Source organism: Otolemur garnettii, unplaced genomic scaffold (genome assembly GCF_000181295.1).
Source record: "Otolemur garnettii isolate 467f Iridium unplaced genomic scaffold, OtoGar3 scaffold00032, whole genome shotgun sequence".
Lineage (NCBI taxonomy): Eukaryota > Metazoa > Chordata > Mammalia > Primates > Galagidae > Otolemur > Otolemur garnettii.
In genome coordinates, this window is record NW_003852427.1 from 2,852,949 (window position 1) to 2,873,448 (window position 20,500).

The window sequence follows — 20,500 nt, forward strand, 5'->3', positions numbered from 1 at the left end:
TAGAAATAGACCTTGAAATGGCAGAGATTATGAAATTAGCAGAGAAGGAGTTTACAAATTTTTAAAAACAGCTGTTATAAATATATTTATGAACTTCAAGGGATACATGATTACAATGAGGAAAAATGCAATATATAAAAACAAACCAAATGGCACTTTGAGTGGTGAAAGCTATATCTGAAATGGATTGGTTTAATAGCAGATTAGACAGTAGAAAAGAAACAAATCAGAGAATTTGAATATGTAGCAGTAAGACAAAGAGTAACAATTGAGGAAAGTATGAGTAGCACCTTTGACCTTTGGGGGAATATCAACTGATCTAACACATGTGTATTTGGAGACTCAGAAGGAAAAGGGAGAAAGGGGAGACAGAAAAAAATATATTTGGAGACATGGCTCCAAATTTTCTAGATGTGATAAGAATTATAAACTCACAAACCCCCAAAGCTCAGTGAAGCCTGAACAAGATAAACATGAAGAAAGCCACATCAAGGCTCGGCCCCCGTAGCTAAGTGGTTAGGGTACCGATCACATACACTAGGACTGGTGGGTTCAAACCCACCCCACGCCAGCTAAACAACAGTGACAGCTACAACAAAAATATAGCCGGACGTTGTGGTGGATGCCTGTAGTACCAGCTACTTGGGAGGCCGAGGCAAGAGAATCACCTAAGCCCAAGAGTTTGAGGTTGCTCTGAGCTGTGACGCCACGGCACTGTACACAGGGTGACATAATGAGACTCTGTCTCAAAAAAAAAAAAAAAAAGCCACATCCAGGCACATTGTAATCATAATCAAATTGTTAAAAATCAAAGATAAACAGAAAATATTAAAACAGAGAAAAGACATCTCAAGACTTCTCAACAGCTGTATAAGCAAGAAGACAATAGAGTGGTATCTTTAAAGTACGGACGGAAAACGCCAACCTAGAATTCTTACATAGTGAAATACCTTCCAAAATTGAAGTCAAAACGAAAACTTTTTCAGACAGTCCAAAGCTTGAGAATTCAAGACTGATACACCTGCCCCAGGAAATGTTAAAGGCAGTTCTTAAAGAGGAAGGAAAATGACACTAAATAGAAATGTGGATCTACATAAAAAGAATGAAGAATACCAGAAAGGGCAAATTCATAGGTAAATATGAAGAAATTCTTAAAGTCATTTTTAAGCCTCTTTAAGTATAATTGACTATTTAAAGCAAAAATAACAACAATGTATTATGGGGGTTATAAATTCTGTAGAAATAAAATTTATGATAACAATAGCACAAAAGACAGAAGTAGGGAAATGGCCATATCCTATTGTCAAATGTTTATACAGTGGCTAGAGAAAGAAGATTATTTGAAGATAGGTCATGGTAAATTAAAGATGAATATTGTAAACCTTAGAGCATGGATTAGCAAACTATAACCTGTACACCAAATCTGGTGTAAGCCTATTATTTTTTTTCCACATTGACAAAGTATTTTATTTGCCACTTGATTTGGCAAATAAGCTTCCATTGTAATTTAGCCACATTTACTCAGGTCTATGGCTATTTGGTTTTATAATGGCAAAGTTGAGTATTTGTGACAGACCTATGGCCTGTAGATCATAGAAAATTCACTATCTGGCCCTTTGCAAAATTTTTGTTGACACTTGTCATAGAGGATAAATAAAAAGGTATAGCTAATAAGCCTACAGTGCAGATTAAATGGAATTAAAAAGAAAAAAACTTAATCCAAAACAGGCAAAGAAAAAGAAAAAGGAAACAATGGACAGAACAAATAGAAAACAAATAGCAAAATGCTAGGTTTAAAACACAGCTAAACCTTTACTAAAATGCAGAGTTTATAGATTATTCATATACAAAAATAAGACTCAACTCCAGAGTATCTAAGAAACCTATTTTAAATATAAAGACACAAATAACTTGAAAGTAAAAGGACAGAAAAATCTATATGATGCAAGAACAAATCAAGAGGAAGCTAGAGTAGCTGTATCAATATCCAACAAAATAGACTTCAGAGCAAGGAATATTATCAAAGTTAAAGAGAGACATTTCATAATGATAAAAAGTCATTTCATCAAGAGGATATAACAATCTTAAATGTATATATGCCTAATAACAGAGCTTCAGATACCAAAGCAAAAACTGATAGAAGCGAAAGAAGAATAAACCAGTTTACAGTTGCAGTTGTACATGTTAATACCCTTGAGGGGTATTAGTAGAATATGTAGACAGAAAATCCCTAAGGATGTAGGGAGACTTGAACAATATCATCAACCAACTTGACCTAATTGACATTTTTTTAAAAGTGTTCTCCTGAACAAGAGCAGAGTACACATTATTTTCACGTACTTGTAGAACATTCATCAAGAGACAATATTTTGGGCCATACAATAAATGTCAATGGATTTGAAAAGATTTGAAATCATACATAGTTATCTTTTCTAAGTGAATTTAGCAATGTTTCTGGATAAAAGATCAGTGTAAAAGACCTTTGGAATTTCTTTTATATATACAGCTATAAATACTGCGAAATGAAAATTTACTATAGCATTAAAAAACATGAAATACTGAGGTATAAATAGTTGACTAAGTCTTGGCACCCATAGAACAGTGGTTACAGTGCTGGCCACATGTACTGAGGTTGGAGGGTTTGAACCTAGCCCAGGCCAGGTAAACAATGACAACTGCAACAAAAAAATAGCCAGGTGTTGTGGTGGAAGTCTGTAGTCCCAGCTACTGGGAGGCTGAGGCAAGAGAATTGCTTGAGCCCAAGCAATGATCTGTGAGCTGTGATGCCACAGCACTCAACCAAAGGTGACATAAGGCTCTGTTTCCCCCCCCCCAAAAAAACAATAGCTGACTAAAATGACAAGACCTAGCTAAGAGAAATTGAAGAAGACCTAAACAAATGGAGTGATATACCATGTTCATATGTTGGAAGAGTCAATGTTGTTAGGATGTCAGTTCTTCTCTGGTTGACCTATGGCTTGAATCTTAATCTGAATCCCAGCAGAATTTTTGTAGAGATTGACAAACTTATTCAAACGTTTTTATGGAAATTAGAGAGGCTCTCAACTAGCCAAAGAAATCCTAAGAACAAATCTGGAGCCTGATTTTAAGGCTTACTCTAAAGCTACACTAGGCCTGACAAGGTGGCTCACACTGGCAATCCCAGCACTTTGGGAGGCTGAGGCAGAAGGATTACTTGAGGCCAGGTGTTTAAGATTAGCCTGAGCAGCAGAGTGAGACTCTGTCTCTACAAAAAGTAAAAAAGTGAAAAAATTAGCTTGGGCATGGTGATACATACCAAATTAGCTACTTGGGAGGCTGAGATGATTGGATAATTGAAGTTTAGGTTTATGTCACTCTACTCCAGCTTGAGCAACAAAGTGAGACCCTGTCTCTAAGATAGATAGGTAGGTAGATAGATAGATAGGCCAAGATAGTGTGATACTGTCTTAAGGATTAGACATAAAGGTCAATGGAACAGAACAAGGAGTCTAGAAATACACCTATAAGTATATGACCAAGTGATTTTAGACAGAAGTGTCTTGATAATTCAATGGATCAAAAAAACTGTTTTCAACAAATGGTGCTAGGAACATCTATCAATATGAAAAAAAAATCTCCATTCCCATCTCATATACCATACAGAAATATTTCCTTAAAATGGACCATAGGCCTATATGTACAATGTAAAACTATAAAATTTCTAGTGGAAAAGGAAAGAAAATTTTTGTTACCTCAAATTTCTCAGGACACAAAAAGCACCAGCCATAAAATAGATCACTGAAAAATTAGACTTTATCAAAATGTGTAACTTTTCTTTCTAAAAGATGATGTGAGGAAAATGAAAAAGCAAGGCACAGATTTGGAAAAAACATTCACAATACATACATCTGAGAAAAGAAAAGAACTCTTACAACTCTCAACTGTAAGAAGACAGTCCAATAAATAAATGGGCAAAAGATTTGAAAAAATCTTCAAAAGAAGATACGTGAATGCTAAGGAAGCACCGAAAAAGATGCTCAGTATTGTTAGTAATTAGAGAAATACAAACTTCAACTACAGCGACAGTCACTGCATACCCACTAGTATTACTAAAGGTAAGAAGAGTGAAAATACCAAACGTTAATATAAATATGGAACAACTGGAACTCCTCTCATGCACTGCTTGTGAGAATGGAAAATGGTACATCACTTTGGAAAAATCTGTCCACTTCTTTCAATGTTAAACATACACTTACCATATGACCATATTCCTAGTTCTATGCGTAGTTATTTATCCGAGATAAAGGAAAACATATGTGCACAAAAAGACTTTATTCATACTAGAAAAAAACTGGAAACAACCCAAATATTCCTGAACAGGTGAATGGAGAAACTCATTGCAGTATATTTATATAGTGGAATATTACAGAGCAATAAGAAGAAAAGAACTGCTGAGAACTGTAACAACTTGGACAAATCTCAGGAACATTATAGTGAGCAACAGAAGATAAGCAGAAAGAACAAATTCAGTGGTTCCATTTATGTAGATTCTAGAAAAGGAAAAAATCTGTAGTGATAAACAGCCCATCAGTGGATACCCAAGGCTGAGCTTAAAGGGGAGGTGACTACAAAAGGGCACAAGAGAACCATCTGTGGTGTTGGAGTTTTCTTGATTGCAGTGTTCGTTACTTGGGCTTATAAATTTGTCAAAACTCATTTTATTGTATACTTTAAGGGAGTGTGTTTTATGTATAATTTAAACTGCAGTAAAGTGATTTAAAAATTTAAAAAATCATCTAGTAAACTAAAGTAGAGCTTGACTCTTGGGGGTTTTTTTCTTAGTAAGTATGAAAACTTTTAGGCTGCCAGATTGTTTTTTATCCAAAATATGCACTAAACTATAGTAAAAGAGTTTCTTTTAAAAAGAAAAAGACAAATTATGATGTCTTCATTTGAATCAAATTCCTATCCACTGAAGTTTCCAACTACAGCCTGTATCTCAACCCAGTGGATTTTCCGTTCCAAGTTGACAATGGCCTATTGCTTTTGTCAAGATTCCCAATAACCAGAGACATTAAGAAAGAAATTGATATTTTAAAATGTTAACTGTGAATGTGACCACAAAAGAACTCAATGCATCTACCAGAGCTGAAGTTATTTCTTTAGAGAAAAGTTTGACCTAATCCAACTTTTATCCCACTGCTCTAATTTTTCAATAAAGATACATTTCAAGCAGTCAGTCTTCTTAAACTTTTGTGAAGAATGTGGCACCTCATTCTGATGTTTCTAAATTTTGTCAGTTTGGCCAGCTCTTTGCCTTTTTTCTCCTGTCTTGGGTTAAACTTTTAATAGTGATCTAGGATCAGTTACTGCTTTCTCTTCATGTCCTTATCGGTTCAGAAACATGATAGTTCTTTGGGTAGGGGGAGTAATGAGGGGAATAGGAGCACAGAATTCTATTTAGAATGCAAAGCCCATTCTTTGGGTCACTTAATCAAGTTTTCTCATGTTATAGAGAGGGAAACTGAGGCCAAGAGAAGAAGGACTTTCCTCATGTCTCATAACTCTTAGGAATGGAAACCAGCCCAGGCCCCTTATACATTTGCACTATCCGGGAATGGCAGTCTGCTTCTCTCTGACTTGGGCTCCTTTGTAATGGGAGAGAAACATTTTTCACCTGTTTTCAAGGGTATTACTGAAAAATAGAGAATAAAAGGACCATGAAAAAACACTGATACTTGAAAGCAATCTTAAGTCACCACCTGCATCAATTATTTTCCTAACCCTTTGGGGTAGAAATTCCTGTGGCTTCCATATTTCAGAAGAGTTTGAGGTTTTCTTTCTCTCTCTCTTTTTTTTTTTTTTTTTTTTTTTGGTTTTTATGAAGCTGTGAATTTGTTTTAGAGGAGAAACTTTTCACTTTAGTCTTATTTCAGGAGTTATTAAAAATATATGAATAAGAGAGAAGCCTGTTATAAATTTGATGTATTTCCCTAGTCATAACTAGAGAGAGCCTATCATCTGAATCTTTATAAAGGTAGAGACCTGGCTTATTTTCCCTCCTGGCAGAGTTCATTGCAGATTGCTGCACTGTTATTAAAACAAAGGCCTGGTCTATAAATGCCCCAGAATGACAAGACTACCCGATCAAGACTGCAATCAGACCACCCTGTGTTTTATAGACTGTGTTGGCGATCCAGAGGCATGCCAGTGGGGGCAGAGTTTCAGCTTTGGCTGCTAATTAAACTTGAGAAACCTTTTCTTTGTTGCTGGGCCAATCATTCCCACAATCTGATTGGCCAGAGTTGATGGTGTTTGAAACGGGTAAATTTATATTTATTCTGAAAAACGAGCAATAATTCCAAAGAATAAATATTTATTTGAAAGAGCAAAAGTAACTGTTAAATGAGCAGATTGCCTGAAAATAGCTTTATCCAAAAAACCTTCTTAGAGTAGGAAAATATTTAATGTGTCTGCCAGATACAATATTATTCACATTGCAGAAGAAAAAATGACGATATTAATACCTTACTTTAGGTAACTGCTTGTAGCCTTTGCACAGCTCGTTAGCATCTGCGATTTACATCATTTTCTATCCTTATGAAGAGAAGAGGAGGGTATGTGTGTCAGTGACTGTGCTGGAAGTGGTGTAAGATGTGGGCTTTTGGAGTTATTTATTCATCATATATTTTCTGAGTGCTTCCTATGTGTCAGGAACTGTTGTAGGCACTCAGCAAGAACAAACTACATGAACAAATGAACAAAATAAACTAAAACTCCCTGGCCTTATGGAACCTGCATTCTAATGGGGCCAAACATGCCTGCATTTGTATGTTTGTTCTTCCACTATTTGTGTATCCTTGGGAAAATTACTCCTTCTTATCAAGTTTGTTTTCTCATTCGTAAATGGTGTTAATAATTCCTGCTGTGTAACATTTTGTAAGGAATGTAATAACATATGTGGTGCTTATTATATAGCAAGCACTCACAAATGAAAACAATAACCTGGTAGCCACCCAGGTTATTATTGTTGTTATCAGTTTGTGGCAATTCCGCTCACCATGGTTGGGTCCCTAGTGGTCCCCCTTTTCTGCGGGGATTGACTTTCTCAATCTGCTCCATTGACATGAAAACAGATTAATCCCTGTCCCAAATCATTTTAGAGATAACGGTCGTGTTCAGATTTCACAGCCAAATTCTTGCCTTGCCTTCCTTTTTATTTAACCAGCCGCCACATGGAATAAGACCTTCAAAAATAACTACCATTATCATCCTGTTTTACTTCACTGGGTGACAGACTCTAACATTTCTTTCTTTCTTCTTCTTTCAGATTGTTTAGTGTAATTTTGGAACAATTAACCAAAGAAACAGAAGGCGGGAACCACTCTAGCGGCAAATCAGGAGGCTTTGACGTCAAAGCCCTCCGTGCCTTTCGAGTGTTACGACCACTTCGACTAGTGTCAGGAGTGCCCAGTAAGCATTTTATGTTTCCTAGAGTCAGGAGTGTGCTGATATGTTTTTCCTGGGTGGGTCTCAGACGATGAGACAGTGCCGTGAAGTGAGCGCATCTGTGCCAGCAGAACAGCCACAATAGCTGTGCTTTCAGCAGACACTTTTGCTTGTACTGTCACTTTGGATCCCTGTGACAGCCCTACGAGGGGGCAGGTGGTGATTATTGTCAGCCTGATTTTGTAGAAGAGAGAATGTTCTCTTGCAGACAGATGAGGCAGTGGTGTGAGTCCTTGGGTTCAGCCCTCCTGATTTGATTTCAGTCTGATTTTCCTTCTCTAATAACATGTGGCATCATTGTCTCCACTCCCAGACCTGCCCCTCTGAAAGTGGTGGGTTATATAGATGAGGGTGTTGGAGGCTCAACTGACTACTTTTTTGTCCAAAGGGGAGAGCAATAGGGGACTGGATTTCTGGAAATTCTGATTAGCTCCCCACACTAGGAATTGGGCCTGCCTAGCTCTGCAGAAGAAAAGGCATGCATCAGCTCCTCACTGGCATATGTGGCAGAGTAGCACCTGCTTTGAAGGTTGTTCCAAGAACTGAATGAGATAATGGAGGGAGGAATCCTAGCACACAGATGTCTGGAGCACAGCAGAGACTCTCTTGTTATCCACTGGGCCTTACAATACCAGTCAGTGCCAGGCCCTAGTTTACTCTGGCACCAGACCTCCAGGCCAGTTTGGATTGCACCTGAGTTGGAAGAGTTACCCTGTGTGTGTCCTTGCTGGCAGACCTCTTATCCTTCCATAAGGATGGTGGGGTTTGCCTTCTGTTTTGGGGACTCCAGAAGCTAGAAGTCCTGCATCTTTCCAAGGACTGGTGCTTCTAAGGCAGTTGTATGCTCCGGCCTGGAGCAGGGATGTGGGGTTGCAGGGTGTGCCTGTTTTTCACAACTCATAAAGCCATCAGAAGAACACAGATCACTTTTTTTTTCCTCTACAGAAGTTGTTCCTGAAATTTCATTAAACCTGCTGGCACTTAGAATGCACCAAAATCCTTTGGAAAAAAAAAAACAAAACTATTTCCAAATTTAACATTTTAAAATGTAGGAAGTGGTGTTTTATGTGTACTTGTTTTTCCAGATGGTTCATTTATTTTCATTGAAAAAGATCAGCACAAGTCAAAACCACAGAACTGCCTGGAATCAATTGAGAAAAATAGAAATACCTTGGAAATGACTGGTTCTGTTAAGTGTAACATGATTAAATGAGAAGTTCAGTGAGCAAACATGTTCTTTCAGATTTAGTTGTTATAGCTTAATCTAATTTCAAAGTAACCATGACAGCTTTTCCCCTCAAACAACAAATGACAGGACAGCCTTCTGTGGTATGTGCTGCACACAGCCTCTGGGGGCTGTGGCTTCATTGTGCATTGTGTGCGTGTGGTGCGTGCATGCAAGAAAGTTGCTGGGCAGTGAGAACTCTTTGGAACTTGCATAGAATTGTTAGCTCCCTGGCTGATGAGGTTTGTACTAATCAGGTAGCACAGTGCTCCCAGATACTCTTCCTTAGTTTTAAACCATAGTTCTTCTTTTCTCCCAACAAAAATCACTGTTCAAAATTTGATAGAGATCTGCACTTAACCTCTTCCATGGATCAACAGGGAGAAATGGGGTTCCAAATCTTGAGTGAGGTCTTTTATACCCATACTTTAACTGCCCAGGTGGGAAACGACAGAGCCCCTCATCCCACCCAGAGGGGTTTTGGGAGAAGAGATCGTTGGTTCTAAGGACATACTATTTCCAGTGCTGGCTGGCAGCTGTGGCATGGTGATTTCTTCTCCAGTACCTGACATTATTAAAAATGCCCAGGAGTATTTGATTATATACATTTATAATGGAATTATCTAGCCCCTTCTAAAGAGAATCCAGACTGTTCTGAAAAGGTATAATTTTGTGTGTATGTATGTGTGGGAGTATATATTCATTCAATAAAAGGTAAATATGTTTCAAGAAGTGTCAGTTCAGACATTTGTGGAGTTCTTAACTACCCATATTCAGTTAGCTAATAAATATTTATCAGCATTTAAGACCATTAAAATGGAAAACAACCCTAAAGATCATCTGGCTTACCTGTACCTTCTTAGACGAGCAAACTGAGCCTCTTAGAAGGTGGTGACTACTACTAGGACAAGTTCTTGCAGCTGGTGGGCAGCCGAGTGGGACAGACCCACGGACTCCACATTTCTGCCCCAGCCTTCTCATTTTGCTGCCTCCATGACTGGAGTCCCATGAAGTCATTTGTACACACTGATTATGTACAAAGGATCTGAATGTAATGAAACTATATCCTCATGTCAGGATGTGACTTATCTTATAAATTTGGCCAAAATAAAAGATGACAGTTACTCTAAATGTGAAAATAGTTATGAAGTATAGGCCTTGCTGCCATAGAATTTAGAAGAGCTAACTCCTGGATGATGATTTTGAAGGGCCCATTGGTGTCTCAAAAAACCAAAACAAGGCTGGGTTCAGTGGCTCATACCCATGATCCTACCACTCTGGGAGACTGAGGTTGCTTGAGCTCAGGAGTTCAAGACCAGCCTGAGTAAGAGTGAGACCCCATCTGTAGTAAAAATAGAAATATTAGGCAGATGTCATTGGGCGCACCTGTAGTCCCAACTTGGGAGGCTGAGGCAGGAGGATTGCTTGAGCCCAGGAGTTTGAGGTGAACTATGATGACAGTAGCACTGCAGTCTACCTAGGGTGACACAGTAAGACTCTGTCTCAAAAAAACCCCTAAAACAACAACAAAAACCCATCCAAGTAGGTCGTAGCACTATTTGACATTTTCTTTTCCCCTCTCCCTCCATGTATTCCTTATAATTGGCAAACTGAAAAGCTTTGAACATTTAAATATAGAAAGGATAGAGTTAAAGTTACTGTCACACCTCCATGTTTCCCTCTTATCTCCCTCATTCCTGGAATGCCTTCTTTAAAATGTTTATTTTTGTTCTGGACACTGGGATTTGCCTTAAGACTCTGGCTCAAATATTGGGAATACTCCATAATACCTTCCTCTCCTTCCCACTCAGGTGGTGAGGTCTGGTCTTATCCTGACCCTCATCCTTGCCTGTATGGAGAGCCCCAGCACTGCGGAGCTCCCTCTCTGCCTGTCTTGCCTACTGATGTGCTGTTGGTGTTTCTGAAGTCTGGCTCTATAATTCAAATTCAAAACCCCGAACCACCTGGCTGCAATCTGCTTTTCTTTCTTAATATTTTTTTCCACTCTATAACCATCAGTCAGGACTGGCCACTGCCAAGCCCACATGCAATCACCCACATATTTGCTTTTGGTGCTCTGTTCCCTCCCCCTGCGGTGCAGTGGCCTCTGCTATGCACCTATGAACATCCCTCCTGCTGAGCCTTCAGGTGCTACCTGGGGGAAGCTTTCTTCACCTGGCTCAGAGGCAGTGTCTTTCATCCTTCTTTAATTTTAACTGATATTACCCAGATAGCATCTGTGTGCTACCTTAGAGTTACTTATGTTTAATTTTTTGCCTCCTTCCAGAATATAACTTCCTTGCGAGAAGACTCATTATGCAGAATCTCTTCATATTATCCCAAAACACTAAACCCTGTGGTTTCCACAGGGCAGATGTTCGAGATATTTTGTCAAATGGATGAACAAATGCATCAATGAATGATGAACTCTGATGCTGTGCAGTCCCCTCTGGAGGCTTAGTTTTTCCATGTGTCAAGTGACGATCTTTAAGGTGCTTTTTTTAGTTCCTCTCACATCCAGGCTTAATATTAACTAAAAGATTTGAAATATCTCTGAGTTTTATTATCACAGGTCATAAATAGAGCAGGCATCATTAGACTTTATATGCATCCATCACTGAAGTGTCTTCCTGGCTCACAAACTTATCTTTTTCTTCCCTAGGTTTACAAGTTGTCCTGAACTCCATTATAAAAGCCATGGTTCCCCTCCTTCACATAGCCCTTTTGGTATTATTTGTAATCATAATCTATGCTATTATAGGATTGGAACTTTTTATTGGAAAAATGCACAAAACATGTTTTTTTGCTGACTCAGGTGAGTAATGAAAATGGAAGCTAACCTAATTTTTAAAAAATGTTGGTTTTCCTGAAATCAATTTTTGTGGTTCTGAAACAAAATGGGAAAGCTTACTGAGCTAGTTCTAAGTGTGAATTATGTTGAGAATAAGTGAGAATTTAATCTCCTCTTCCATCTGGATTGCCTATGTAATGTGTCCTAGCAAACAAGATGGTGGACCTCCAAGATGAGAACCTGCCATCAACCAATAGCATTGTGCTGTCTGAGCGTGAGATGCTCTCGGAGTAGGCACAGAGGAAAGAGAGATGAACTCTAAGCAAAAGAAATAGTACATTCTGCTGAGGAGGGAGGATTTGAAATGGACTTTGAAGGGCAAGTAGGATTCTGAGACATCCTAAATAGGCAATAGAGTGTTCTAGGCTTGGGCAGTTGTTCTCAGCATCCTCTGGCTTGGGTTTCCTGATGTTTTTGTCCTGAGTGGTGCAACCTGCTTACTCTGTTTGCAGATATCGTAGCTGAAGAGGACCCAGCTCCATGTGCGTTCTCAGGGAATGGACGCCAGTGTACTGCCAATGGCACGGAATGTCGGAGCGGATGGGTCGGCCCTAATGGAGGCATCACCAACTTTGATAACTTTGCCTTTGCCATGCTCACTGTGTTTCAGTGTATCACCATGGAGGGCTGGACAGATGTGCTATACTGGGTAAGCAGTTTGAGGAAAGAGTTTCTGGAGGGTTCTTTCTCTGGATAAAGGTTTATCATTAGCAAAAGCCCTGGGAGAGTTGACTGAGAAAGAAACCCTCAAGTCAGTTGTTTGCGAAGGGAATCAGATCCTCTCTTTACCAGCAGGCTTCATCATTCTCCCCCAGAGCTGTAGTTTCAGTTCTAGAAAGCTACTGCCTGATGCTGGCTTCTGACCTGTTAGTCTTCCATTCCCCAGTGCTGCCTGGAGAACTGTTAACCAAATGTGCCCAGGAATTCCCTCTGGAGGAACTCCAAATGGTCTCCTCACCTTCTATGGGCTAAAATTGATCTGTATATAATGGCAGGTTGCTCTACTAGATCCTAAAGAGAAGAGAAGGAACATAAATTGGATTCCTTTTATGCTTTCCAAAACTCAGTACAACCTTAAACCCAACATGAGCTTTTCCTCTATTACAATATCCCCCTTTTGTGTCCTCAGCATTACTGTAAATTGACCACCACAAGCCCTTAGCTCTCTTACTTACTATTTGGAGCTATAATTTTGGCAGAAAGGGTAGAAATGGCACAAGAAACTTGTAGGGCTGGTGGACCATCTAGCCCACCATGGAAATAGTCAGACACCTTTTCAAGGCGAGGGTCTGATTCCTCTTGTTCCTGACAGAGCCAGAGGGTTTACTGTAAATAAAGCTCAGTAGTATTTTAACAGCCATTTCCCTGTGCCAAGTTTGTTTGTGTGGTAGAATTTTAAAAACTCACTGAAATTTAGAAATTGGTTCCCATGGTGTAAGAGTTACTGGGGAAATAACAGCATGATTTTGAGCCTAAATCGAAGTCCAAATGGGATTAATCAGAATTTCAATAATGAGTTGTTGAAAGGAAATTAGAAATGAAGTATTTCTTGAATCAGCAGCTTCTAGTTATAAAGCCTGCAAATTGAGAAGTAGCTTCTGACAGTTTCCAAATTTTAGAAATTTTACAGGATTTTATATTTCTCCATAACTTCAGAGAATATAACATATAATAGTTAGAAAAAGGGTTTTGCTTCCCTTTGCCAGTGAGCACTATGTTCATAGGATTGTAGAAGTCCCTATGTTATATATTCAAAGTTAGGCAAAGAGGATATGTTTTTATCTGTAGCCCCTAAAGTGTGAGTCTAGGTTGATGGGGTTTAAGCATCACCAACATGTTATATCTTGTTTTTCTCATGCTCCTTTCTTTTCCTGATTGTCATAGGGGGAGGGAGAGAGAGAGAAAGAGAGAGAGAGAGAGAGATTGTGTGTGTGTGTCTGTGTGGGTGTGCACATCTGTTATTTATAAGACAACACCTTTTCATGAAGAAGGAGGAGGGAGTTTATATTGGATGAACTAAGACCACGGTCATGCAGGGAGCCCCCAAGTTAGGGGAAGGGTTCATTTTTACTATTAGCTTCTATAATGCACCTCCTAGTCAGATTAGTTGAGGTTTCAGTTCTACTCTTCCCTTGAAGTTTTTGATGCATAGAAAAAGAATCACATAAATAACCCAAACTCTGATATTTCCCTCCCCAAACAGTACAGAAAATAACATTTTATTTTTTTAAGAAATAAAAATCTGTGACTCCTCTAAGCTTTGTTTTTTTCTCAGTTGTCACAGTAAATTGTCAACTGCAGATCCAACATGCCTTGACTAATGGACAGTTTTATGCTTCATGTTATATTTCTGCATATTGATTCTCTCAAAACAATTTTCTTGTTATCAAGCAAGTACAGACTCTGGGACTGGGTGATTAAATGAAAGAAAACTTCATGCACTCAGAAACAAAAGTTTTCACTTGCTTTCTTGAGAACTTTTAAGTATCACCTAGGATGATATAATTATCACCTTATTGTTACTATGACAATCACATAGTTAATAATTTGACAATATAATTATATTCTCCATGAATTACATAGCATCTTTATTCTGATGGAGGAACTCAAGTAATTCATAAACATTATTCTAGTCTATATTCCTTTATAGAAGGTTTCCTAGGATTTCAACCATGGAGATAGTGAAATAGAGACCACTGAACATCTCAGGGTCTTCCAGCTAGTGGTTGTGGTGTTCAATGTAGAATAGGGGCCTACAAACCTTTTTATAAGGGGCCAAATAGTAAAGATATTTGACCTTTCTGGCCATGTGATCTCTGTTGCAAGTATCTGACTCTGCCATTGTAGCTCAGAAGCAGCCACAGATAAGTACATAAATAAATGGGTGTGGCTCTATTACAATCAACTTTATTTGTGAACCCTGAAATTTCAATTTCATATGATTTTTATGTGTCACAAAATATTTTTTCCCAACCTTATTAAAATGTAAAAACTCTTTTTAGCCTGAGGGCCATATAAAAGCAGGCTGCAGGCTTAATTTGGCCTGCAGGTCATAGTTTGGGGACCACCTGGTCTAGACTAGAACCCAGGACCCTTTCCTTGGCATTCTTCCATTTGTCAGCAGTTTATGAATCCTTCTAGAACACTAGGGGGCAGCTAGGTAATGTCTTCCAGAGTGTTCTCTACATTCTTGCTCTCTGAAACCCATCAAGATTGTTCTTAATTACTTGTTGATGGCATTTATTAACTCATCATAGAGATAGGCAGGGGCCAAGGAACCGAGCCTTCCTAATATTTTATGGGCCAGGTCAGCTGGAAGTCACACAGCTGTGTTCCACAGCAGAGCATCCCTGCTCAGCACGGCACCTGGCACAGAGTAAATAACAAGTGACTATTACTGTCCTTCACGTGTATCAAACATACTGCCTCATTAGAATAGTTGGGCCATGTTTGAACATCTATTTTTAGTCACAACTAGGGCATAAAGGAACATCTTGGGAGATAAAGAAGATTAGGTTTTAAAAATTGATTGCTAGCAAATTTCTCAGTTCTTTAGGTGTTTGGATATGGTGGACAAAGTCTTTGCAGGGGTGCCAAAGGATTGTTTTGTATGGAGTTAACTTTATGTTCAGCCAGTTATCTCAAGCTTGTTTGTGCCTTAATTCTGAAGAAAGTCTGGCAAATGAGTAGCAGAGTCTTGAGAAGGAAAGTGCAGGTGGGTCTAATGTGCAGAAAGGCGCACCCAGGACAAGACTATTTGGATTTCTGGGGAATGAGATCATTAACTTCTGGTGGAAAAAAATTACCATAGAGCTCTTTTATAAAGCGAATACCATGAATATAGTTAAACTGTTTGAACCACACATATTTGCTGCCCACAGAGGCAGTAGGGAGTAGAGCAGAGAAAGAACATTAAGGCTGGAGAGGGCGGTTGTGTGACTCTGTGCAAGTCACTGAACCTCTCTGGGCTTTAATTTCCTTGTCTACAAGATGCAGGATTAGACTAAATGATTAAATTATTTCCAATTTAGAGGAAATATTTTTAAATATAGGGAATTAAAGGTATTGGTTAGGCGAGAGCTATCCACGTGACTAATTTATGGCAACTTGCCTAAGTACCAGAATCTTTTCTCAATGCACATACCCATAGAGGGTGCTGGCTGTCAGACCCTAACAGAAAGTACTCATGGACAAGATGACAATCTCCTCCTTTCAAGGAACCCAGGAAATTTCTCTCTAGGTAATCGGCTGAGAGCTTGACTTTCTCTTATTCCATGCTCTGGGGAGTTATAACCAGCATACCAAGTTGTCAGTAGTGTTTTCAACAATTAGAAAAAAACAAAATATCCTTAGGTTGGCCTTTAGTTTGAGACGTGATGTACATTTCAGCTTCAAAATGAGGGGAAACTGAAGCTAATAATAAAATTATTTTCTTGGCACCAGGTGACAAACCATGATGACTTTAATATAAAATATTTTTTAAATCAATCTAAATTGAAGTGCTTCAGCTCATGCTGATTTCTCTATTATTGATAAAGACCATACAGACAAAATTCCAAGCAGAGTTCTCTATTTTCATGTGGGTATTTTTGAGAATAACTTGCCAATTCTGACTTTTCCCTAAGTATATGGCAAGCTCCAAGAAATACTTGGCTCCACAAAGGGGGTTGGGTTGAGAAGGGTTAGAGTTGGGAGAGAAACCAGCTCTTAGAGCTGAAGTTTGCCTCCCTTGCCTCCTTCTGGTAGAGAGACAGAGTGTCCTGTGGTTTGTGTGTAGCACCAACCTTTTTCCTAGCCGTCAGCAGTCATGCCAGGTGATACTTCTGATTTGAGCAAATGTGAATCTGCTAAAAACCTACTCCCAAGAAGTTAAATGACTTTTTAAATGTTTTTAAGGCAAATTTCCTTTTAAGTGGAGGAGTTGGCTATTACTAGAGCCATTCTCTGGAAAACCAGACTGAGGCCCGAAGGAAGGTTGGAGAAGCAGATGGCTTGGCCAGCTGACTATACCAGAGGAGTGCAAAAGTGAAGTTTCCTAATAGGAACCCTGAACCTGTCCATCCTCCCCTACCCCATGTATCTCTGCAGAGGAAAACAGGCCCATAGAGATCTCTGTTGCAAGTGTTGACCTAGGCTGGGTCCTGGCCACCACTCTAGGCAGGCTGTTTCTTCTCCACACATGGGTTTTTAAATAAGTTTAGTGGTGCAGTTGCTTTGGAAGAATTACCTTCTGCCTTCCTGCTGAAATTAGTTTATCCAACTTAATTAGATCAACAATTGCAGCCACGGCCCTGGCTCATTCATTACTCTAATTGCCAATGTAAGATGTGCAGCCTGATATGAGTTCTATTAAGCACATCAGTTTTCGTGTGACCAAACAGGTGTTTCATAGGGATTTAATGCCCTTTCCCTAGACTTTAGGAACAGATGTTAGGTGATTTTTTTAATGTTCTCTTTTCTTGTTTGGCTTCTGCATGAGGCAAACATTATAAAACACGTGAGCCTCATTCTGTAAAGCTAAAACCTGGGGCCCAATAATGTTCAGGAAAGCACATGCTTAAAACCCTAAGAGCCTGCACCTGCAAGGCAAAAGCACTAGTTCTGCCCAGACTATATGTAATTCCTACTGGCTGAAGGTTCTGGGTGTTCCAGCAGGGTTCTGCCTGGGGTCATCCATTCTGTTCTATGACTAGTCCTTAATATCACCTACCTGGGACAAGTGTTTACCCAGTGTAATGACCCATGCTGCTGGGAAGTTCTGTCCAGCTGTGATCTTTAAAAACACCTGTTTGCTCCAGTATGAAATCTCTTCACCACCAAAACTCCTCTAGGACAGTGGTTCTCAACCTGTGGGTCGCGACCCCTTTTTAACAATGAAAGTACATTGCGGCATTAGGAAGGTTGAGAACCACTGCTCTAGGAGGATCTGACAGGGAAGCTATGTCTGTGTACACAGCTTGAGCTTGTCCAGATGAGGAGGCATTGCATGGGCTGCTTCTGGCTGAGCCCTTTGACCTGTAGGCTCAGAACTAGTCTTGGGAGGGGGTCATCAAGGTCAAAGTTAGGGGATAAGGATATCTTTTCTCCTGCTAAGTCTTTCCTGTGGCTATAGCTAACAGAAAGCCATTCCTATCAATAAAAGTGCCCCTGAATATGTTAAGGCTAGTTGACCTCAGAAAAAAATTCTTTTATGTTCATTTAGTTGTGCTTGTATTCACTGATTGCAGATAATATAAAAATAAAGTGGGTCAAGTTTCCTTGGATAGGTTGGCTTCCAGTGAAAGGTCATTATTTTAGGAATTTTTAAGAGGAGCTTATAGAGCCAAATGTTGCAAGTTTGTCTCTATAATTAAGACTTTTCCACCATCACAAATTTTTAAAGCGAAGACAGTACTAACAACTTGAGCTGAGTTGAGAATAGGTTCTAGTTATGTACTAATTTTGTCCTCTACCAGGATTGTTTCCAGAAAACCCTTATCAAGGCAATTTCCTGAGAAGAGCCAGATCCCAGCTGATCTCCCTACCTGGGGCCAAAATCTGCTATTTGGCCAAAAGCCTTGATGACTCTTCCTGTGCGTGTGCACGTGTGCTTGTGTGCATGTGTGTGTACGTGTGTGTGTGCGCGTACACGTGTTGGGAATGCGTAGTGGATATGCATTGGCTGCTCTTGTCTCTGATTTGGCTACTTTTATCTCTGATTTGAATCTAAGCAAATGTTTAATTAAATGTACAGAATACTGTCTCTAATGTGACCCTCTCTTCTTATTAGATTCTCTTATTAATCCACTCCTACGAGACCATCTTATTTCTTGCAGATGAATGATGCTATGGGATTTGAATTGCCCTGGGTGTATTTTGTCAGTCTCGTCATCTTTGGGTCATTTTTCGTACTAAATCTTGTACTTGGTGTATTGAGCGGGTAAGCTATACCTCTTTCATCTTGAAAGCAGAGTCCTGAGGACAGTTGCCAAGACCACACAGGCTTTGCTGGATGGGGGCCGCCACGAGGGTGCCAAATACTTTAAGTGTCCTCTGAGATACTTTCTTTTCTACTGAGGCTTCCCAAATCAAACTGTTTCCTGGAACCTCACCAGCCTTCATGAAAGAAAGCTATAGAATGATTATTGACCAGAAATTAATCAGCATTGTTGCTTGAGATTTAAATAATTTCCATTGCTTGCCCTTTTGTCTGTTCTAAAATGAGATACATTTATAATTGCTTTATTGGTCTGGATCCAAATATAATGCAGATTAATTGGTACAAAACAGTAGCTAAATGAGCTGGGCTTGGCCAACTTCTGATAGGCCACATTTGTAGATTTCAGTGGCAAAACTTGTTCCCACTTGAAAAAAAAATGGAAGGACTTATGCCCAGTCCCTGTCCTAGGAGCACTAACTAACCTTCATCCAAGCACTGAGTGGTCTGGCAGCTGCAACTGGGGCTCTGCTCTTTAATAAATTAATAACTGATAACTGATCTCCTTACGTTTTACAGGTAAATGATGCGATAGGATGGGAATGGCCATGGGTGTATTTTGTTAGTCTGATCATCCTTGGCTCATTTTTCGTCCTTAACCTGGTTCTTGGTGTCCTTAGTGGGTAAGCAGTTGGATCCGTGTTGCACATTCTCCTGCTGCCACGTGTAAGGCGACTCTGCGTGTCTCCCAGCTGCTTCCTGACAGCTTCTCTGCATGCGTTTGGACTCTGATGTCCCCTCAGTGTGTTGCTTTTGGATTGAACTGTGATTCTTTCTGCCTGTATCTGTCTGTGAGATTCTGTGTTTCTGATGCTTGTCAAACACTATTAATTTAATGAAAATGTTTCCTTAAGCCAGTTGCATTAGTATGGGAATGAGTAGAGGCGGATTACAATTGAGTCAAAGGATTCCCACCGTTGTCTCCCCCAGGAAAGGGGTATTTGTCTCCTGTGATTTTGTTTTGATTAGTACATAAGCTGGCCCTTTCAAGTCACCACGGTGCATTATAAATACTTACAGAGACTTCCGGTGGTGTTTCAGATTTTGTGGTGAAGGAGAAATAAGCCTAGATTAGCACATAAATACTGAATGAAGAGTTTGAAATCTTACTTTATTAGCGTGGTTTTCTAGTGCTGTCACTGTGAGAATTGTCTCTCTAATTTCAGTTTAATCATAACTTGTAGAATCTTCCTTTAACACAGAATGATGATCAAATTTTGTGCTTACATTTCCTATTTCCATATCATCATCCTCGTCATTTAGTCACCATTTTTGAAATTCATTTTGTTTACTACCTTATCTCTATGACTCTCTGTAAAGAGGGTTCAGCAAAGACTGTCTGGGAAAGGGGACTCCTCGTGTGGAAGTCTGCGTGTGCCCTATGTAGTTGAGAGCCATCCCAGAGCCCTGGTCTTCTGTACCCCCATTGTCTCAGACCCCCCACAAATCAGGGTGCCCCAGAGAAAGGAACTAGGGGTTCTCTGGGCTCTCTCAGAAGCAGCTTTTTCATACCATCAGGAGTTGTGGGGGCAACAAGGAGATGCTTGTGTCTGTATATACAGCTTGAGCTTGTCCAGAAGTAGCCTTTGTCACCACAGTGAGCCTAGGGATCCTTAGGAGGTGATGTTGATGGATTTGATTCCAATGGAATTTCTTCACTCCTCATTCACTTTATCTTGCTCTTTCTGAAACCATAATCTCAGGACAGTAATGTCTTCATGTATGCTGAGTTAGTCAAAAGACCTTTGTCGCATTTTTGCAAACACTGCCTTTTCCAGTGCAGAAAGCAGAGCCTAGTTACTGCTCTTGGCTTCCTGTTTTCATCTTTCCTGCCATGCCCTGCTTGTTTCCAAGGGATCATGTTGGGAATTCTCCTAGGTGGAGTGTGGTCAGTTTCCCACTACAGATGCTTACTGTCATAAGAACTTATCTAGAAATGGCTCTTGGTGGCCTTAGA

At 39.6% G+C, this 20,500-nt stretch overlaps 1 protein-coding gene across 4 annotated transcripts in view; it reads left to right on the forward strand.

The window, feature by feature from the left end:
• Positions 1 to 20,500, forward strand: part of CACNA1D (calcium voltage-gated channel subunit alpha1 D) — a 347,874-nt gene that overhangs the window by 188,293 nt on the left and 139,081 nt on the right. For 2 of the 4 annotated variants that reach the window (XM_003789390.2, XM_003789392.2), the window contains exons 5-8: positions 7,313 to 7,455; positions 11,379 to 11,531; positions 12,020 to 12,216; positions 18,383 to 18,486. In XM_003789390.2, coding sequence (XP_003789438.1) covers positions 7,313 to 7,455; positions 11,379 to 11,531; positions 12,020 to 12,216; positions 18,383 to 18,486 — 597 coding nt within the window. Of the gene's footprint in view, positions 1 to 7,312; positions 7,456 to 11,378; positions 11,532 to 12,019; positions 12,217 to 18,382; positions 18,487 to 19,062; positions 19,167 to 20,500 lie in introns of all 4 variants that reach the window. The other 2 variants (XM_003789391.2, XM_012804921.1) reach the window with 1 other exon arrangement.